We start from the raw sequence: 21678 nt of genomic DNA, 5'->3' as shown, positions 1-21678 counted from the left end.
TAAGCAAGATCAAAGTGACCATTACAAACTTCTACAGTAGATTAGTTTGGGGTTTTGGCATTATGATTATAAGCATTATATGATATGATCTGCCAAAATGGTTTATTAATGTGGTATTCTCATCACTCGTAATATCATACTACTATTTTTGGCGGAAGGAGAATGAGAAGAAAAACAACTAAACAATAAAGGACTTTCAGGACTGCTTGGTCCTTTAATAACAATAAAGGACCAAGTCCTTTCAGGACTGCTTGGTGAGTGACGGTGACGGTCCTTTAATGAAATGCACTTCACTTCCACAGTGACTGGATCACTCCTACTGTCCTGCAGTTACACCATTTCAACACTAGGGAGCAGTCAGGTGTCAGGCAACACACGCACGCACGCGCACACGCGCACACACACACACACACACACACACACACACACAACGCGGAAGTTGACTTAAGTCATGTTCCATTCGGCTTTCCGTAGAACAATCTTGTTGCAGCCCACTGGTGAATGTAGACAATCCTCTCTCTGTCAAAGTTACAGTTACAAAGGGAACAACAACTGTATTTTAACCTGTATATGGGTGATACAGGTTAGTACTCTGCTCTGGTGTAATAATGCCAATAAAAGTGTCCCGCGACTCAAATGGTTGTCTTTGACACAAAGCATGAAACGTTAAACTGGCTAGCTGCTTAGCATAGTTAGCTTACTAGCGAATGTCAATAACAAACACGCCGGCTGTATACAAGTTTGGTACAGCTGTGGTTTAAGCTAGCTCGCATTTAGCACCCCCAGCAATGTTTACACTTCAAATTGTTATGAATATTGACCTTGTATTTTACCTATTTACACAGTTGTCATAGAATAGTGGCATTGTCTCCCGCTTAAAGGTAGTGTAGCATTATACTATAGTAGACACTTAACTTTACCATGTTGACAAACTGTAGCGACGGTGTTTTCTTTGTTGATTTGTTGATTGATCCCATATGTTCTTGTCTGTAGATGCTGTAGGATGGTTTTGAGCGAGAGATGACTGGAAAACCAAAATAATATATGATCAACATAAGTAACGGGTAAACTTGGGGTAAGTGCTTTGATTGATAATTGTATTTCACAGTATGCAGAATGGGTACATTTCAAACTAAAGCACAAGTCAATACAAAATATATAGGCCTATACTTTGTGGACGATCCATGATTAAGCATTATTACACTTATTTACATTTACAACAGCTGATTTTTGATTGATTGGAGTATTTATTAACATATTGGAGAATTACAATACATTTCAAACACAACTCGATACAAAACTGTTAACTGTGGACGACACATAGATTGTAGATAATGGGACGACACCATTGATTGATTGAAATATTTATTAACAGTTTGCAGAATTACAGTACATTTTAAGCACAAACTCAATACAAAGACTGTTAACTGTGAGTGGACGACCCAATTAAGCATTACACTTGTTTACAAGAGGGTCCACCATGTTCAATTCATCAAAACATTTAGAGACATACAAATAGACACTTCTATATAGTCAAAGAAAAGGACCCTGAGATAAATAACCTTATTGCATTACACTTGTTTACAATAGTGCCCGGTCCACCATGTTCAATTCATCACAACATTTACAAATACACACTACTATTATAGCCAAAAACTGGAAATCATCATAGAGTTAATAGGGTCAAAAAACATACATTGAGGGGTGGGTGGGCGATTCAGATTTTACGGGGGCCAGTTTCGAATTGCAGCCGTCCGTAGGTGCCCTTTGAGAGCGTTTTTTGAAAGAGTCAAGGCATTTGCAGCAGCATACATCTCTTAATGCCTGTTGGTAGGGTGTTCCACATTTTGGTGGCATCGGAGCGAAATTAATTAGTCCCTTGTTTGTGCCGAATCTGGGTTGCACATGTTTTGTTGAACTCCCTCTGTTGTGGGTGTGGACTTCTTTGACATTAAGGAAGTATTTCGACAGGTATACATGGGTATTATATAGCGCCTTTATCCAAGGCGCATTACATAGATTGTGCATTACATTCACCCATTCACGCACACATTCATACACCGATGGCGGCGGAAACCATGCAAGGCACCAACCTGCACATCGGGAGCAATTAGGGGTTCAGAGTCTTGCTCAAGGACACTTCGACACTAACTCTGGGGGAGCCCGGGTTCGAACTGGCAACCTTGTGTTTACCATCCAGCCACTATTTAAACGATTAATCAATGAATCGGATTATGACTTATTTAGCAATCACCTTAAAATATATTTTAGGTTATTTTAGACATGTTCTAACTAACAATAAGTTTCAAAAAACGTAGTTGCTGATTAGGCTGATATTCAAATAAAAGACAAACTAATTTGAAAATAATTAAAGCAACTCGTGGTGTCTTTAGGCTTATTCTGACTGCATACATTTGATTAAAGAATAGCTACACATGTCAGTCTAGAAGGAACACTACTCTTCTGAACTCAAATAGGTCTTTTAAAAATAAATATTCAAGCCATATGTTTTGTTCTTGATACTATAATCGTTGTGTCATATTTTCCTTTGCAGTCACTACTGTGCAACTATCATCAGATTGTAAGGGAAGAGAGATGGATCACTCCTCTTTAGTTTAAGAAAAACTGCAAAGCTTTTGTTTCATAAAAATCCACCATAGAGAGGGGGGCACATTATTATTTTGGGCTAGTACTCAAAGGAGCACCTGTACATGTAGTTTTAGTTTGGTGCGCCTTTTGAGTGCCTGTCAGCATTCTCTAAATTCCTGTCTCAGCTGTCCTCTCCTCATACGCATCGCATGCCTTTGATCTACCACACAGCAAACGTTTTGACGACGTGTCACGCATGCGCAGTGACGCACCAGTTGTGTGCAACACTGACCATAGACATGTTATGCATGTTATTCCGTGCCGTGATATTTTCTGTGTTAGAGTTTGGAAGCACTCGTTTTTATTAACTGGTCGTGCTGCTGCCACCTGCATTTTGTGCAAATTCGAAACAGGTGGTACGCACCACGCAGCAGCAGCAGGGCCATTCAGTGACTTTGCCGAGCGCTTCCAAACTCCAACACTTAGAAAAAGAATCAACTCTAGATTCATCCCATAATAAAACAAGAAATTATCACATAATGATATTTGTCAGGTGAAAGAAGCACTGTCTCCGTTGTGTTTTCCCCCCATATTAGTATGATTATTATTTTAGTAACGTGTATGTTTGTGTGTCACACTCACAACCTCGCGCCTCGCGGCCGTTGTTTGCGTGCGCTTTCTCAGTTGTGTCCCTCCCCCTCCCCCATATTAGTCTGATTATTATTTTAGTAATGTGTATGTTTGTGTGTCACAACCTCGCGCCTCGCTTCCGTTGTTTGCGTTCTTTTCCGACGTTCTGTGCGTGGTTCAATGACTGATGTGTGTATAATGTGTGGTGGTTACGGTTTCCCATCTCATTCCTACAGGTTTCAGAAGTCTGACCCATGCTTTCCGATGAGTTGGACTCCAAACCTGAGGTGAGTCAGGTGACCTGCCTCTCTCTTATATTCCCTATAGTCTCTAGAACCTGGTCCTTTTTTTGGTGACAAAGTAATTCATTAACTAAATTTTTGTTCTTAGTGATTATTCTATCCATTACATATTTTATTTATAGAATAATCTAAAATTACATTTGTTATTACAGTATTATAAATGGATAATGTTTTCATAATCAATTAAATTGATGAGTAGAATTATTATCTGTTGCACGACAAAAATTACATACACGTCTTCTAGCTCATCGCTTACTCTGTTTCTCTCATCAGCTGCTGGTGCAGTTTGTACAGAACGCCTCCATCCCATTGGCACAGGGTTTGGAGGACTCTGAGTCCAAGCACTCCTGCTTGCCTCTGCTGGCAGCCACTGGGTCTGGCTCTCTATGCAGCCCGCTGGAACTGACAGGTTTGTGGTCATTTTAGACTAGGGCGTTCAGGCCACTGGACCTGAAAGGAAAATGGTCATTCAGAGCGTTTGTTTCAACTCACTGCAACTGGCAGGTCTGTGGTCATTGTAGAGCTTTCAGGCCACTAGATCCGCCATGTTTTTGCTTATATTAGAGCCAGTTTGGCCGCAATTTGCAAGTTGCAACACTACATTTTTGAGGAGTGCAACCACTCCTATAGATGTGTGTGGCTGTGTCCCTGTTGCACAGCCTAACACACAGACACACACAGGCCAGGGAGGAGGGCAGTACAGTACAGTACAGTACAGTACAGTACAGTACAGTACAGTACAGTACAGTACAGTACAGTACAGTACAGTACAGTACAGTACAGTACAGTACAGTACAGTACAGTACAGTACAGTACCACTCACTTCAGACAGATCTGATTTATTCTATGATCTGATCAGGGAATATCTAGGGTGGCCCAGGGTCACCTTTTTCACCCTGGGCCTGTTTGCATGCCTGCACAACTACAGTCATTGTCACCTATAGACACTGAATTGCCTGTTACCACGTAGTTGATTACAAGGCTATTCGGGTAAATAGCTCAGGTTTTCACCAGACAAAAAGGTTTTGTGTATAATACAGATGGATTGGCACTCGGCAAAGCATTACACCGGGGCTCCACCGGGCGCGCCAGCGTCGCGTCTCCGTCACCGTCGGGGAATGTTCCCTTTTTAATCAATGAAGGCTCCACTGCCCGCGTTGCGTTGCGTGACTGCATTAAAATTGCCCCGGTTCGTTTTTTGACACACGCGACGGAGACGCAACACCCCGGTGGAGCCCCGGTGTTAGAATTATCATCTGAAACTAGTGATCTAGTCCACTCCAGGCATATTTTTATTTGGACTGGCAACAGCCATTCTCTCATCAATCATGTGCCACATGGACTTTAGCCACAACTTTGGTTTTTAACAGTGAGACCAACATGCTTTTACAGTTCGGCAGCGGCTACAATGTTTCACTCATTCTCATATCTTTTGACCAAACTCTTAATTAGATGTGATAGTTAATGTTATGCGGCTGCCTAACCGTGTTGTGGCATGCATACTTTTCAGTTGGACGTCTCTCTTCATCTATTGCCACATGCACAGTTTGCACACACAGATCCCTTTCCTGGGGATTGTTTTGTTTAAACCCAGGTTTAAGAATGCCTTCTTAGAAGCATTGTGGAGAGGAGTCTCTGCTCCAGGAAAACTAAGTGTACATTGATTGTGCTCGACAGTCGACACAAAACGAATTTGTTTCAGATTATTATGCTTCATATTGTTAGTGATGGGTAGAATTACCTATTGATTCTACACAGGGAAAATACTAGATGCTCCAGCAGAAAGTACTAGTAGGGAATAAATCCAGAGCAGTGCAAGGTATAGGTTTGATTAAAAGAAGGTGTAAATGATAACACCATCTATCTATAAATGCACCATTGCTCTGTACGTCTGTGTGTACATCTTTAATGCACATAACTCGAGAACCGTTCGCCACACTGACTTCAAATTTGACACCCACGTTCCACACCCCCACAGGGAGTGCAGTGCCCGGTGTCGGATAGCCGGTTGTTGGAACTTGGAACCAGCACAAAAGCCTCTGCCCGGGCTCTGAACCTGATCACCCCTATATCTCTATATATGGATCTGGCCTATTCTGACATCACAACACTTCATATTTGGGCATGCCTGACACAGAACCTCATATATAGGAATAAAGGCCCACAGAGAGACATATACAGAAATCTCCATATATGGGCATGAAAGGGACGCAGACAGATGGGTGAAGCGGGTACTCTGTCACAGGTACAACAGGTATTGCATAGCCTGGTGGGGCATGGAGCTGGCCTGTTCTAACATCATTATGACATCTGACAGCATTTGTAGCTAACAGACGATCGCGTCCATGTAAAAACGGCCAAAATCCCTGTGTGTGTGTGTGTGCATGCATGCACGCACACACGCTGTCGTTATTTGCACTATGGCTCAAAACTAGATCAAATAGGCATGATCGGTGCATAATATACAGTAAATCATTAATCCAGCGTTGCACTGATGAAAACTGATGGAAGCGTTACTACGCCTCAGAATATTCCCTCTATCCTTTACGGGTCGTCGCAGGAAAACAAAGTCAGCCAATGAACAAAATACTATACCCTCAAATATTTGTTCTATCAAATGCGACATTATAATTACTTCCCACTGTCATATAAATAAAATATGACAAAACGGTTCCCCAAAGCTTTTTTTCCCTGTAAAAAATAATGAAAATAAATAATAACAAACTGTAATCAACCTGGTCTCTTCAATTCAGCAGCACCAGGTTGTAAAGCAGAAATGTCCCACTCTGGCACCAATAGCAGTATATTAATATTGTCCAAATCACATATTGGTCAATAAAACAATAGCATACCCCATACCTATCCCACCCCAAAAGTTCCCTCTTCGAAAAACCCTGGTATCTTAAACAGTACATAGAAATAAAACACATTATTGAAGCTTATAAACACAATTCAAACATTTAATATAAAGACCAACATATCTCCAAGAGCGATTTCGTCAGCTGCTTACATTCATTCTGCTAACAGAAGCTGTTTATACTCGCAGTTTAAAGGTTAATTCAAATTTATTGGAGTGTAAATGTTTTTGTACCCATTCTCTGCAGCCTTTAACCTTCATAACGCTCAATTGTTCTGCCTTAAGGTAACAACTTAGTTCATCTTAAAAACGTAAAGTATTTGTGATTTTCTTCCCAGGTGGTGCCCTCAGCCATGAGCCTGAGAGCACTCCTTCCTTGTCGGAGTTCGGGGGCGTTTCAGAGCGAAGCCCCATGGTTGTCCAAGCCCACTCCCACCCAAGGAGCTCCCCCAGCCCTCCACCGATCCTCCACGACCTGCAGCAGTCAGACAGCACCTCCTATGTCCTGCTAAACCTAGCCAAAGGTGAAGCAACATTAAAAACACAAAGCATAATATAATCTGTGCAATTGCTATCTGCCAGTCTCTGGATTCACTGTGATTCTGTGAATGAGGACACAACATAGATAATCCTTTTCGGCTTCATCCGTTTAACAGACCTGCGTACCTGTGTGCATTTTGCGTAGCAGGTATGCAGTTTGACAACAAACGACACTGATGCGATATGTGCCTTTAGTACAGGGGTTCCCAAACTTTTTTGGACCAGGTACCCCTTTTGGGGTAGATATTTTTCCAGGTACCCTCTCATCCTCGCAACACGGATAACAATATATTTACAACCACAACCAGTGTTTCCTGCAGGAAAAAGCTTTGGCATGGTGCTGGGCACAGGCCGCAATTGGGCAGGCACTGAGGAGACACTGGGGAGGCACTCAGGGGCACACTGGGGAGGCACTGGGAAGGCACTCGGGGGGCACACTGGGGAGGCACTGGGGAGGCACTGGGGAGACACTGGGGAGGCACTGGGGAGGCACTGGGAAGGCACTCAGGGGGACACTGTCTAAATGTAGACGTCTAAATGTATACGTCTAAATGTAGACGTCTAAATGTAGACGTCTAAATGTAAGTTTGGGAACCACTGCTTTAAACACTTTAGCACTTTATGAACATGAACAAAATAGATGGGTCCCCCCTGGAACTCCCTCAGGTACCCCTGGGGGTTCCCGGACATCACTTTGGGAACCACTGGTCTAAATGTATACAGACGTCTAAATGTAGACGTCTAAATGTAGACGTCTAAATGTAAGTTTGGGAACCACTGCTTTAAACACTTTAGAGCTAACATCTAAATGTAGACGTCTAAATGTGTACGTCTTCTCTTATGGGGGTCCCTGGCATATCTTTTCAAATGGGGGTCCACGGGCTAAGTAGTGTCAATTTGGGGGTCCTTGACATGAAAAAGTTTGGGAACCACTGCTTTAAACACTTTAGCACTTTATGAACATGAACAAAATAGATGGGTCCCCCCTGGAACTCCCTCAGGTACCCCTGGGGGTCCCCGGACCCCACTTTGGGAACCACTGCTTTAGTACACAAATAGCTGATGCCTTATGATTTTGACAATTTACTATTCCAATTTAGGCAATATCCGTAGCGACTTTAGTCATTATCTTGAGCGACTGAACGACGTGTGAAATCGGAATAAGCAGAGTAAGCATGAGGTCTAGTTCTGTGAGACATGGAGAGAAAGCTGGTTAGAGACAACACGTTCAAGAGTTTTTGAAAGAAAGGAAAGGATTGATTTTTTTAAAACAACTTTATCCCGACGGCCTGTAGTTCTACTGTCTTGAGTGTTCAATGGTTGTTTTCTTGAGGATTAATTTGACTGTTGATGATGAATGTAATGAAAGGGAGTAGATTAGGGTTGGGCGATATGGAAAAATAGAATAGAATATTCCTCTCTCGCCCGGTATCATTGAGGATGCGCTAGGACGTCTACAGACGTCGTATGTACTGCTCGGTTCGAGCCCCTATGACGTTTCCAGACGTATGTACAGAATGTGTTAACAGTACAACCACCTACAAGGTAACAAACTAAAAGAAAAATAAGTAACAGAACATTTAGACCAAAATACTTGGCTAACGAAAACGTTGTTATACAAAATGATAAATGAATGCAAATGTGCATTCACTATCAGATATATACGATATCTGTGAATAACGTCTCACAATACGATATTGTATCACCATATCGCCCACCCCTATTAGTTCTAGAACGGTCTCGAAGATCCAGGAAAGAATGCAGTCTAGAGGTGTCTTATGACCATCTGGAGAGATAGGAGAGCGTTGAGTGAGTTAGGCACTTGATTAGTGGGAACATTGGAGAAAGCGTTTCTGACGTCGTAGGTGATGAAAGCCTTGGCGGAGAGTGATGAACGGGGCAGGAGAAAGAAGCTTCCTTGGGTTAGAGGCAGAGGACTGAATCTTAACGCAGTAGAAAGAGGACTTGGCAGTAGATCGAGGAGGGAGGGGAGAAGGCAGAAAGGAGTGAGTGAAATTGGGAGAGGTCATCTGATTAACCTGTTTTGCGCCACTTCTTTTCATCTGCCCCGAGACCTGTTCGTTCAGCTCTGAGGATTTCAGATAACCAAGGAGCTGGCGGGGGCTGCCTTGAGAGGGCAGTGATGGTCAAACAGATGAAATAGTGGAGAGGAAGGAGCAGGTTACAGTCTCAGGGGGAGGGGAGGGAATTGTTGGGGTAAGGGAGAGACGTTTAAGGCCCTCACCTTACGTTGAGTGGTAATAGTTTGAGGGAGAGAGAGAGATGGAGAAGGTTATGAAGTGGTAATCAGAGATATGTAGGGGGTTACAGAGGTTAGAGGGAGAGCATTCTCTCTAGAGAAACCTATGTCTAATAGCTCTATGAGTAGGAGGAGAAGGAGATAAGGAGAGGTCGAATGAAGACAGAAGAGCCCTAACAAGAAGATACTTATCTGCGCGTATGTTGAACTTGCCCATTAGAATGCAGGGAGTGCCATCTTCCGGAAACGAGCCGATAAGAGAATCTTACTCTTTCAGGAAGTCCCCAAGTGGCCCCTAGGGATGATTGAGCACAATGATGCAAAGGGGGACAGATTGTGTTATCGTGATGGCATGGAATTCAAAATGTGGAAAGAGAAAGATTAGAGACACCACTTGGGAAATGTATGTCTGATTTGTACAGTAATCAGCTGTATGTGCTGAGCAAAGTGCACCGTTTTTCTAGTATGCAGGCCCTAATAATACTATCTCATGACATGACGTTAAATAAATTGTCTCCTTCTCGATGTCTTTCTTCCCGTGTGCAGCGTGTTGCTGTGTGTTAAAGAGGCTGCGTGTCATTGTGATCTTTAGATAACGATACATATAATGGCAAAACTATGTTGTTGACAATTTTGCACTACAATTGCACTCTTAATTACACTATTACCAATGGAACACTTTTATAACGTCTTAGATGCCTGTGATTTAGATGCCCGAAGAAGGTCTATGTGACCGAAACGTTGCTTAAATAAAAGTGCAGACAGTGCAGGCATTGTGCGGATCATTTTATTTTATTCTCTATGCTTGATCCCTGCCTAAGCACCTGTCTCTGAGCCGATCAGGTGTGCAGACTTTTGTTTCCTGTTCTTCCGACAATGTTACACTGAAATGAACATAAACCAGTGGCTTCCTCAAATCTACACTATGTTTTGTAAAATGGTTGTCAGTAACGTCAAAGGGCCACTTCACCCCTTCTGCAACCAGATCTTATTTTAACCCATTTAGGCCTGACGTCGAAATTATTATGATTTTCTAAATCATGACAATGTTCTGAAAGATTTCAAGCACATTTTAACTATTTTTAAAAAATGCGCTATGAGCTTGTAGATCTGCTATTTTTCAATAGCTAAATTATAACAATGTTGATGTTTGGGAGACAAACACTTTCCTGGGGGTTTTATGTGGGTAATATGTGTTTTCTTTTTACATAATATTTTAGTATTTCAAAGTGTCCATGGGATCCATGATATTATGGTGTATATCTTTTCTACGTCCGAGCATAGACATGGTAACGCCCCGCCTGCCTCTGATTGGCCTACCGACACTGCCGGCCTTACCAGAGTTTCCTCCAAGGTGGAAGATGCATGCTGGCTGGATAGTCTGCCGCGAGGTTACTCCGTGGTGGGAAATAAATAAATCATACAAGTACGATATAATACAAGAGAATGACAGCTTGGAAATAAGTGAGCCCAGTGTCCATGACATCATGGAGCCCATGGACACTTTGAAATACTGAAATATCTAAAAACACATTTTACCCACATAAGAACCCCAGGAAAGTGTCTCCCAAACATAATTAAAATAAGATCTGGTTGCAAAAGGGGTCAAGTGGCCCTTAGGTTTACCGTGAGTGGGTCCTAGTCAGTGGGCTAAACTTGGCACACTCCCAGTTTGATCTGTGTCATTTTAGATTTGAACCACTAACCATTAATTGTATACTTTGGCCATAGCAAATAGCAGATATACAAGCTCATAGCATGTCACTTCGTGCAGCTTTATGAGCTTGTACATCTTCTATATTTTGAGATGGCTGGTCGGCAGCCAAATCATGCATATCATTTTGGGGGTCCTTGACACGAACAAGTTTGAGAACCACTGACATAAGAAACTTCGGCCTCAGGTCTAAATGGGTGAAGCATTAGCACGTCAGCAACTCGGCATTACGGCTCACTATTTGTTCTTGACGATCTTTTCTCTATTTATATCGCTCCCTTGTCACCCTCAGGTATCAGCACCTCGTCAGAGCCGCTGATCTTCTCTGCAGATGGAGCAGGGGAGGACGACGACGACGGGGTCTCGTCCGGGGACTACGGGATGGATGGCAGCGCTCCCTGGTACCTACGGGTGCAGGAGCTGGCGCACGACAGCCTGATCGCTGCCACACGGGCACAGCTTGCCAGGGATGCCAGGGCCAGCCAAGATGCCAGGGCTGCAAGCGTCAGTAGCAGTAAATGCCTTCTTTTTTTATCTCAATCAGTACAAGCAGGATAACCATTGAAGTGCAATTAGAAGAACGTCATTTGTCAAAGCTTTTAAAAGCTATCTTAGGCTAGAAAAGCAACTTGTACTCTGAGTCTTGTCTCATACAGTAGGTAGGTAGCTAATGCAGCAGAATATTGTCTCACAGTACTTTGGTCTTTAACACTGACTTCAGTGCAGTGTGAGAGTACAATGTCTGCAGCATGGCGGGCCTTAGTGCAGTGTGGAATAAAATGTTCATTCCCTGAGCTAGTAGAAGTACCCCTCCAGCTGCCAATGATTAAATTATGTCCTGTAGGTCCCCCCTCAGAAGCATCAAATGTGTCTGTTACAGACAGACGTTACCACTGACTTGGTGTGATTGCTGCTGATAAGTGCCTTCCAAGCAGCAGGCAGTTAAAAAGAGAGAGTGATTGCATTCAGCATAGTAGAGTCGCCATGTATTATATCGTCGCTGTCGAGCTGAAACCTTGTGTGGCAAGGTGCAACTTCCAATGGCAGCCCATTCATCCAAACAGAAAAGTCCTATCTGATTGTATTAAACAACGTCAAACTCACCAACATTGCAGCTGTACGGAAAGCTTGAATTATTAAGTTTGTTTCATAAAAATCCACTGTATACATGTTATGAGCTACTTTGTGTACTTGCAGGTGGTTATTTTGGAAGTGCTCATTAGATATCACTCAACTGCCCTGTGTACCACCTGTTTTGAATTGGCACATAATGAGAGGCAGCAGGACATTGCTTTACTAAAAATGAGTGCTTCCAAACTCTGATGGAAACATGGCCTCGGTCTGCAAATGGTCTATAGCCCTTCAGTAGTGTCGCACGGTATATATGTCACAGTTGCATCCCTTGAGGTTTTCAATACCCAGATATTTGTGGGGCATTAATTTCCAACATGCATCGTTCCATGTAGGCTGCTGTAGAGGCTCCAATGGGCACCGCTCTAGTACTTCAAATAGCGTAAATGGCTGATCTACAAACTTACAACGAAGTGACTCGTTGTAAGCTTGTAGATCTGCTGTTTTTGCTTTTAAAAATGATGACGATCATGACTATTATCTCAAATAATCGCGATTAAACGATTACGTAATAATTGTGACAGACCTACTCTCTCCTCCGGTCTCTATCTCTCTCTCTCTCTCCTCCGGCTGGCCCAGGCGACCACACACACAGCTTCACGCAGGACGGGGAGAAGCAGCGCGAGCTGTTGTCTCGGGTGAGCCGCCCACTGGCCAAGCAGATCCTTCGCTGCTCCTTCGAGGGTTGTTGCAGGACGTTCACCTGGCCCGCTCACCTCAAATACCACCTAAAAACTCACAGGTAAGACGAGGGACTGCCTGGAGCACATAACAGGCTTATTATTACAAAGTTAGTTTCGGCAGGGTTGGCAATTTAAGTTAACCTAAAATATATATCAAATTTATTTAGAACCAATAACCGACTTTTATGTAGATGAATTGAATGGCAGAATAGAATTGAGAAGCAGATTTTTTGCTACTTTACATTTTTTGTTTCTTATACAGTATATCAAAGAATCGACTGAACAAATTAGATTTTTCTAATTGTCTTAAGTCGATTAGTCTGATTAACTCACTCACCGCCGACAACCCGCGACACGCTGTCAAGCTGGATTACCAGCCTAGGTGCCCAGACGGCTACGCCAGCCGCCTGAGCCTATTTTCACTTTTTTTGTTGTTAGAATCGTTCATTAATCTTAATGGAGGCAAAAGTAAAATAATCCTTATATTGATTTGAAGTTGTATGGCCCAGCCCTAAGGACCAGAGCCCAAAGCAGACTAATAACGAAGTTAGTTTCTTTATGAGTCACAAGATTGTCTTGGGTATAAACACCGTAGTCGTAAACACATAAGCAGCTAGGAGTTGAGCAAACCTTTTTCTTTTCTTTTCAAAACACATTTTCCAAAGTCAGCTACTACTGCTTATTACTATTCAGGAAAGATACTGCATAATCGCTGGTCTCATAATCGTTGGCCTCATAGCATAATTGCCTAAGTCATACTTCAAGGTTTTCTGAAAAGAAGGGAAAACGCTATCTGCCTAAGTCATCTCTTTGACTTGTGCGTTTAGTAATATCCTAAGTCATATTTTATCTTTTATTTATTCTGCCCAACGCTACTCTCCTAACACAGCTCATTCACCTTGCCTTATTCAATTTCATATGCCCTCAGAACTTTTGTTACATTCCAAAATCTGCCCAAGTCATCTCTTTGACTTAGGCAGATATGCCTTTTCCATTGTACTGACATGATGTAAAAAGACTACTACACACCATAATGCAATTGCTTAATAATAATAAAAAACACACACACACGTTGACATTTTTACTTTTTTATCTAATTCATCTTGCATACCTCAGTTTGATTTGTCATTGTAGATGTTAAATCTAAATTGTCTCCTTTTATACTCTCATTTTTTGCCTTATTCTGTTGTGTGATATCATTTCTCTAGCTGCCGTATCTACTTTGACTACTGAATCGACCGCAACTAACCCCAATTTAAAAACAATAAAATGAAAGCACATCACTATATTAACTTGGATTTAATCTCCCGATATCAAAATGTATCAAACATAAACAAGGAGGATTGAATCGACTGTGTAGAATCATTAACAGGCAAGTTGGTTTTTGGCAGTAAGACTGTTTGCACATTCTTTGATTTACTTGTGGTCGCAGCAGCTTGCCGGGGCAACAGAAAACGGCATCAAAGCGAAGGAGAAGACTGCTTAATGCAATGCAGGGAGCTGTGATCTTGTTTATTGTATCAGTTTTGGAAAAATCTATTTGCGGTCAGCCTGCCTGATAGTGTGGTAAGCTGCAGTAAATAAGCCTTTATGAAGGCAAAGTTCTGCATAAGCATTCATTTAAGTTCTCAGACACGAGGACTGATTTAAGTCATTTGGAATCCACAGAAGCCAGCATGTTTTCTATGCAAGCATGTTGTGCAGTGAAAATAGCCGATCTACAATTGAGACGGCATTGAGAACTTGAAAATAGGCTATTTTCGGTTATTAATTTAAGAATAGAGCATTTGAAGTGGTCGAAGTAGCAAAATGTTCAGAAGCATATTCCATAAAATCTTATTAGTCTAAGATATTTCATATAAAAGCAAATGTTAAAGCCTCAATCTGTGATTTCTTCACCTGGTTGGCAGTATGTAGAACGGTAAAACATAATTTTACATGTTGTGTCAACAGTGCTAAGTGCTCCTTTCACACCGTTTCACAAATCACACATTAGGATTTGGTCATACAGACATTTTCAGCCGTGAGATCTTGTGTTTCATTATACACGTGCTTGTCGTTTGCTTTGGGGTTTCGCTGAAGGAACGACCGCACGTTCCGGTGCGGGGCAGAGGGCTGTGGGAAGAGCTTCTACGTGCTGCAGAGGCTGCAGGTTCACATGAGGACCCACAACGGCGAGAAGCCCTACATCTGCAAGGAGAAGAACTGCGGCAAGAGGTTCACCACCGCCGGAAACCTGAAGAACCACAAACGTACGCACACAGGTCAGTCAGAGCCACAGACGGTACACAGTACCACACGACACTTTACTACTGGAGGTCTGGAACTACACATCCGAGTAATCCGTGGCATGGCCAACCAGCGTCACGTAACTGGCGATATAACTGTCCGCCAGACAGAGTCTGCCTCAGGCCTTAATGGGTTAAATCTCTACTGTGTAATATGTATCTGCTGGGTGTGTATATACTCTATATATAATAAAACTGTGTGTGTGTGTGTGTGTGTGTGTGTGTGTGTGTGTGTGTGTGTGGTTCCAGGAGAAAAGCCTTTTCTGTGTGAAGCAGATGGTTGTGGGCGATCATTTGCAGAATACTCTAGTCTACGAAAGCACATGCTCGTACATTCTGGTGAGTGTGGGACACACTTTCCTTAATAAGCCAAGGAGGGCTGAGGAGCCCTCTCACATTGGCAGGCCTCACATTTGAGGATGACAATTGAATATGTGTCGGGGAAAGAAAGCCATCCTGAAATGTGGCTACGTGCTGTTTGTTAGTCATAACTCTCCAAGTGCGCTGTGTATGTAAGGATGAGGTCTTACGTTTTAGAGTTAAAGGGGGTGTCAGTGATTTCAGTCAAAAACCCTTAGGTTTCGTTTTTGCCTTGGGACACAAGCTTTCATCCAATCAGGATAGAGAACAAAAACGAAACCTAAGGTTTTTTGACCCCCAGGGGTTAACTGGGGACAGGGAGGAACTCCTTATATGGTCAGCACACTCTATAGTAGAGAGGATTATCACAACAAAACAAAAAAATAAGTCATATTTGAATTAAGTGAAATCACTGACTCTACCTTTAAAGGAATACTCATGATTTATTGTATTAAGTACATACAGTACAAAAGAAACATCAGCTACAGGATCCGATCATTTGAGTATCTGCCGATACCGATTTTTCCAGATCCGATATTTATATTTATATAGAATACTTATGCCATATTACAATAGTACAATATCCAGTCTAATATAATATTGATACTATCGATGTACGTGATCGGGCCCTGATTTCCAATCATGTAATCGGATCGGGACAACCCTACTAAAAACAATGAATACTACAAAGTGTGCTCTAAAAAAATACACTGCGTTCTCCTCATTGGCAGCCGCTTGCTGCTCAGCCATTGGGAGATCCTCATACATACAGTAGCTGCAGACACATACAGACGCATAATGGACAGGACCCACATGCGGTTGACACTCTGTAGTTCTTCCACCATCCCATCACCACCATCCAGTGATGCCACCACTAGCTAAACTCTAGCAGATCTACAATGTTTTGAGCTTGTATAGTAGGGCATGAAATAAAAAACATAAAAGTTAGAATTAGGAAACAAGAGGTTTCTGCCTGACGGCAAGCCTGGGCCATGTGCATAAACTGACCATGAGTGGCCTAAGAATAGCTGGAATGACAAAAAGCAAAGCCAAACAACTTGCCAAATACTGTTCTGTTTCGGCTGTTATAGGCAGTTTGTCTGTGTGGAGGAGGAGGTGCCATGTGTATCCTTAAGTGAACATGAACTGTCAACCCCGTTATATTTCTTTCCTTGTCAAATTCATTGTAATTTGTGGATTCAAATGTGTGTGTGTGTGTGTGTGTGTGTGTGTGTGTGTGTGTGTGCGCGTGCGCGCGCGCGCGCAATCAGGTGAGAAGCCCCATCAGTGTGGGATCTGTGGGAAGACCTTCTCTCAGTCTGGCAGCAGAAATGTCCACATGAGGAAGAGACACGGAGAGGAGGGACTCACCAGTGAGGGCAGAGAAACGGGTCAGACACACACGCACTCTAAAATCAAAACATTATTAATATTTTGTGAGGACTAAGGAAAAGGTCCTCACAATGTCTATTTATCAAATTCTTCTATACTTGTGGGGAGGTTTGGTCCTCACAAGTGTAAACACACACACACACACACACACACACACACACACACACACACACACACACACACGCACACGCACACGCACACGCACACGCACACGCACACGCACATGCACATGCACACTCACTCACTCACTCACTCACTCACTCACTCACACACAGGGTGGTTCCATTTGATATTCTTCTCCTATCACAGCAACTCACAAATATTGCTGCACACACACACACACACACACACACACACACACACACACACAGAGGCAGTGTTGGACATAAGCTGTACGCAGCCCAAGTACAGATGCTGTTTCATGGTCTGTGACATCAAAGACTGCAGCATGAATTGTTCATGATGTTCTGTTCTTTAAATGATGATTTCTATAGCACTTTCTTTTTTTTTTTTCTTTTTTACATATTTGGCTCAGATTCCGCACAAGCCCTACAGGTTTGAAAAGCCATCTGTGACTGGCTGCACAGCAGACATATTTCTTTTTGAATCTGTCTCAAGTGTATATGAGCAATAACAAGATACCCCTCATTACGCTTGTCTTTGCAGAGCTCATTCATTTCTCCTGCAGTCACTTGACAAAATTCCTCATGTTCTGTTTTAGAACAAAGCGTTTTCTCTTTTCATATATTTTTGAATAGCTGTGGTGGATTATTTTGGTAATGGGACATAGTTATAATTTATTCTTGGTTCTAATCCCAGTCTCACTCTAATGTCCCACTAATGATTTGTTAGTTATTATTGCCTAAATTAACAATGCTGTCCTATATTGGATTTGGAAGCAACAATAGGACAAGATGATTAATATAGGATCATCTTTTAATTTTTAACAGAACAGCAACACAGTACACAAAGTGGGGCAACCAAAGAACAGAAAAAAGAAAAAGGGAGGGAGGATTATCTTTTTAATGCAGAGGCAGAACGGTGAACTTGCCAAGTCCCAGAGAACTGACTCAGTCACACACATACAATATGGACGTGGTTTGACTCAGGGTGGTATCCATTAGCAACTAGGACTAGCAAATATCTAGAGTGCAACTATAGCGACATAATAGCCTGGCATGGCCAGACTAATATCACTACGTAGATATTAGTCTGGAACTTCAGTGTGGAATATTGATTTACATTGGGCAGTTACAAACAGATTCCAACGTGTCACTTTGAATAGTGGGCTCTGATTCGTCAACCACAACTCTGGGGTGAGTGAAATGTAATTCAAACTGAGGAGTGCCAGACCAATCTCTGCCCAGGGCATTTGTTTATCCTGTGGCAGATTCGTCTGGTGTCCAGGCTAAGCGACCTATACAACAACTGTGTGATGTGAAAGCCTTCTTCACACTAACCTAGCATTGTGATAACAAGCAACTGCTTTTCATACTGACCAGTAGTCTGTAATCCAACATGCCGGGCAGAACATTTTGTGTAGTCGGGCTGTGTGGAAAAAAGTCACAGCTTCTCCATCACTTTGCCAGACCCCCGCTAAATGTTATGCTTTGCGTGTAGACTAGAGGAGCCTGGCGCCTGAGTGACCTTTCCTCTGGCACTCCGAGACTCCAGACGAGGTCTAATGGCAGCCTGTTCCCACGGGCAGGGTTAGTTGTGTGAAACATTTCAAATGAAAAGGGCCCTCGAGCTGATGCCGTATTCCACTGCTTTCTGTACCGTGTATCAGTAAATAGGTTTTTTTTTTAAAGATGAGAAACGAGATAAGTGATATGTGGAGAGACATGCGTTAGCGTGGGGAAGGAGAGGTGAGGATGCGCGTGTGTGACTGCGTGTGTGTTTAGCTTGTCGGTCTAGACCAGTACCAGTAGTTCTCAAAGTAGGGTGCACGACTGGTGTGGAAAATGAGTATTGAAACCGGTTCCAAATTTGAACCGGTTTCAATACTGTTTTGAGTAAAGCAACGCAACCGTATTATGATGGTTTCCTTGTCATAATTGTTAGATTTTGTTGTAGAGAACATCTGATCTGTGCAGCATTTAGAGCTCGGCGAACGGTGAATCATGATTGTATAAAATTTCACATTGTATTTGAAGCCTTTGTGCCATTGGATTAAAAAAAAGAGAATTATTATTGTACTGTTGTCCATGTTTCCGGGCTGTGCTGATCATGGGGAAATCTAGGGCCAAGTCCTCGCTTCTCCTTGCAAAGAAAAGTGAACACAACACAAACTCCCTGGGGGAATGCATGGTCTCCTCCCTTTTCCCCACCACCAAATCTTTTTACACCACCAAATCTATTCACTGACTGACATAGCTGATGTACAACATGTCGCAATGCGGCTTTAGTAGGTTGCTTAATAATAATGTATACTTATGTGGAGTGTGGGCCCCACTATGGCAGTCTAGAAATCCCTAAATCCACCTACCTGTTCCCCAAGTGTCACTGTCTGTGCTGTTTTATCGGCACATAATTGAAGGCAGCGGTGTGTGTGTGTGTGTGTGTGTGTGTGTGATTGACAGGAGAGGCTCTGACCCACAGCAGCTTGCTGGAGGCTGATGGGGAGACGGGTGACACCATGGTCACCATGACGACGACGTCAGTGGAACCCATGAACCTTCATCATGCCATGCTGAGAGCTCAAGGTAGGCGTAGGATCACATGATGTGGCATAGAGGGGGATGCTGATCTAACTGCAGTCACAGCTCATCATACCTGGTGTGACATGGATGGCATCCCACCTCATCAACAGTCATGTCATACATGCACGGATGACTATTTGACCTAATTTCTTTAACCCATTCATACCCGAGGCCTATTCTAGTAATGCTTTCTAATTTAAATCGGATAGTTTAAATCGGACAAGGTTTTTCAAAATTGTTCAAAAATAGAAGCCGTATATCTACAAGCTTGTATTAGTATATCTGCTATTTTTTGAATAGCCAATGCAAAAATCTAAAATGACAAGTGTGCTTTCCTGGTTTTAAAATACAATTTAAAGGCCTGGGCCAGCTTAGCGGTCCAGGCACCTTGGCTGGTAATCCAACAGTGTGTCGCGGGTTCGAGTCCCGAACCTGCGTATATTCCCCAATCTCTGCCCGTTTCCTGTCTACCTACTACTGTGATCTATCAATAAAGGCAAAAAAGATCAAAAATATCTTTAAAATACAATTTAATTACTTTTGTATAGCATATTTCATAATGGCAATCCAATGTGCTTTACATAAAGCATAAACGCATTTTTTGTAGATCACCAGCGGATGTGCAGCCAAGTATAACTCAGGCTCTACTGTAGGTTTCGGCCTGTCTTGACTACGTAGTTAAGATTGAACGAGCAGCTTGTGAAAAACGCAAATACTAGCAGAAGGTAGGAGGTAGTAGTACCCATTTAAACTTGGAAAAGTTCCTCCATTTTGTCCTTCAGATTCCCTAAAATGACTTGTCAGCATTCCTCATTAGAGCCGAGTGGCAGAGCCGGCCGCCAGCTTGCAGAAAACCCAAGGACGACTGTAGTGACACATTCCTGCAATGTGACAAGTGTCTGTCAAACACCGTTAACATTTCCCTTCAGCCAGCCAGGAATGAATGGGATGTCTGAAAGGAGGACCTCGCTGTCGTAGTTCAACCTCGGTGAGGTTGTTACGACGAGCCATTAACCCCCCAATCCCCCCCGTCACAGACACCTTTGATGTTTAGCGCAGCAAAAACCCAATTTTAGCTCGAGAGTCGAGACTAGAAAGAGAAATGTGGTGTCTTAACCCAACTTAACCCAACCCAATGTAATAGCTGTTAGCTGCTATTTTCTTTAAAGGTTTCTTTTTAATTCATGGATTATTAGACCGGTCCCCGGCTGTAGAGCACCGTGTCGGTAACGATGGAAGTTGGAGATCCATGCCCCACCCAGCTATGCAATACCCGTTGTACCTGTGTCAGAGTACCCGTAACACCCATCTTGTCTGTGTCCCTTTTATGCCCATATATGGAGATTTCTGTATCGTCTCACTGTGTCCCTTTATTCCTGTATGGAGTTCTGTGTCAGGCATGCCCAAATATGGAGTGTTGTGATGTCAGAACAGGCCAGCTCCATATATGGAGCATGGGCAGGGGCCCTGTCCAGAGCCCTGGCAGAGGCCTTTTGTGGGTCCGACCGACTCGACACCGACCACTGCATTCCCTGTGGGGGTGTGGATTCGGTGGAACATGTGTGTCGAATTTGAAGTCGATGGGGTGAACGGTTCTTGAGTTACGCGCATTAGCCGTACACACGTACAGACTAGGCATTTATAGATGGATACATTTCATGTTCTTTTTTTATGTTTTTCGTTTGGGGGTAAACACTGGTTTTAGCGTAACATCGCCTCTCTCTGATCACTGTGTCTGTCTGTCTGTTTCTGTCCAGGTTCAGCAGACACTGTGGTGGTTCTCTCTCAACCTCATGAGCTGGTGACCATGACGTCCGAGAGCCACGTCACGTACGGAGAGCAGGTCACGGTTGCTCTGCTATAGTGTCGTCATGGTGAACTTCCCCCACACATCATGTGGTCGTTTATCCGACATACCAAAAATCCATCATCAGTCATTAGTCCATGACAACACCGTGGCTCCCTACATGCGTTGCCGGTTACAAATCACCCGTGCTGCGGGATACAAATCACCTGTGGCGTGCGGTTTAGGGTTAGTGTTTGGGTAGGGTGTCGGACTCTTGGTATGTCGGAACATAATACCTGCATCATCATGTGGTCAGTCAAGCAAAAGGAATGGACTTAACATGAAGACGTCTATATGTAAATAGTTTCTGTTGACTTTCACCCTTGTAGATATGTAATTAGCAGCCAATAACTGTTTTATTTTGACAAAAAGCACAAAAATGCT

At 42.9% G+C, this 21678-nt stretch overlaps 1 protein-coding gene across 4 annotated transcripts; it reads left to right on the top strand.

The window, feature by feature from the left end:
* Nucleotides 1-479: 479 nt before the first annotated feature.
* On the top strand, nt 480-21628 carry znf410 (zinc finger protein 410). 4 transcript variants are annotated; one of them, XM_080791273.1, is made up of 12 exons: nt 480-583; nt 994-1075; nt 3456-3506; nt 3795-3930; nt 6717-6902; nt 11185-11406; nt 12603-12765; nt 14789-14970; nt 15244-15333; nt 16626-16745; nt 19329-19451; nt 21206-21628. In XM_080791273.1, exons 3-12 carry the CDS (start codon nt 3474-3476, stop codon nt 21310-21312), a joined length of 1362 nt encoding a protein of 453 aa, XP_080647399.1. In that variant the 5' UTR covers nt 480-583; nt 994-1075; nt 3456-3473; the 3' UTR covers nt 21313-21628. The 4 variants fall into 4 exon arrangements, with proteins under 4 accessions (XP_080647399.1, XP_080647400.1, XP_080647397.1 ...); XM_080791274.1 differs by having other exon boundaries at nt 3456-3515; nt 14789-14958; XM_080791271.1 differs by having other exon boundaries at nt 3456-3515.
* The last annotated feature ends 50 nt before the right edge of the window (nt 21629-21678 follow it).

This window comes from Protomyctophum bolini (genome assembly GCF_963924005.1).
Source record: "Protomyctophum bolini genome assembly, chromosome: 19".
In the NCBI taxonomy this organism is placed as follows: domain Eukaryota; kingdom Metazoa; phylum Chordata; class Actinopteri; order Myctophiformes; family Myctophidae; genus Protomyctophum; species Protomyctophum bolini.
The sequence above is the reverse complement of the archived record's forward strand: the minus strand, read 5'-3'. Positions and strand labels throughout refer to the sequence as shown.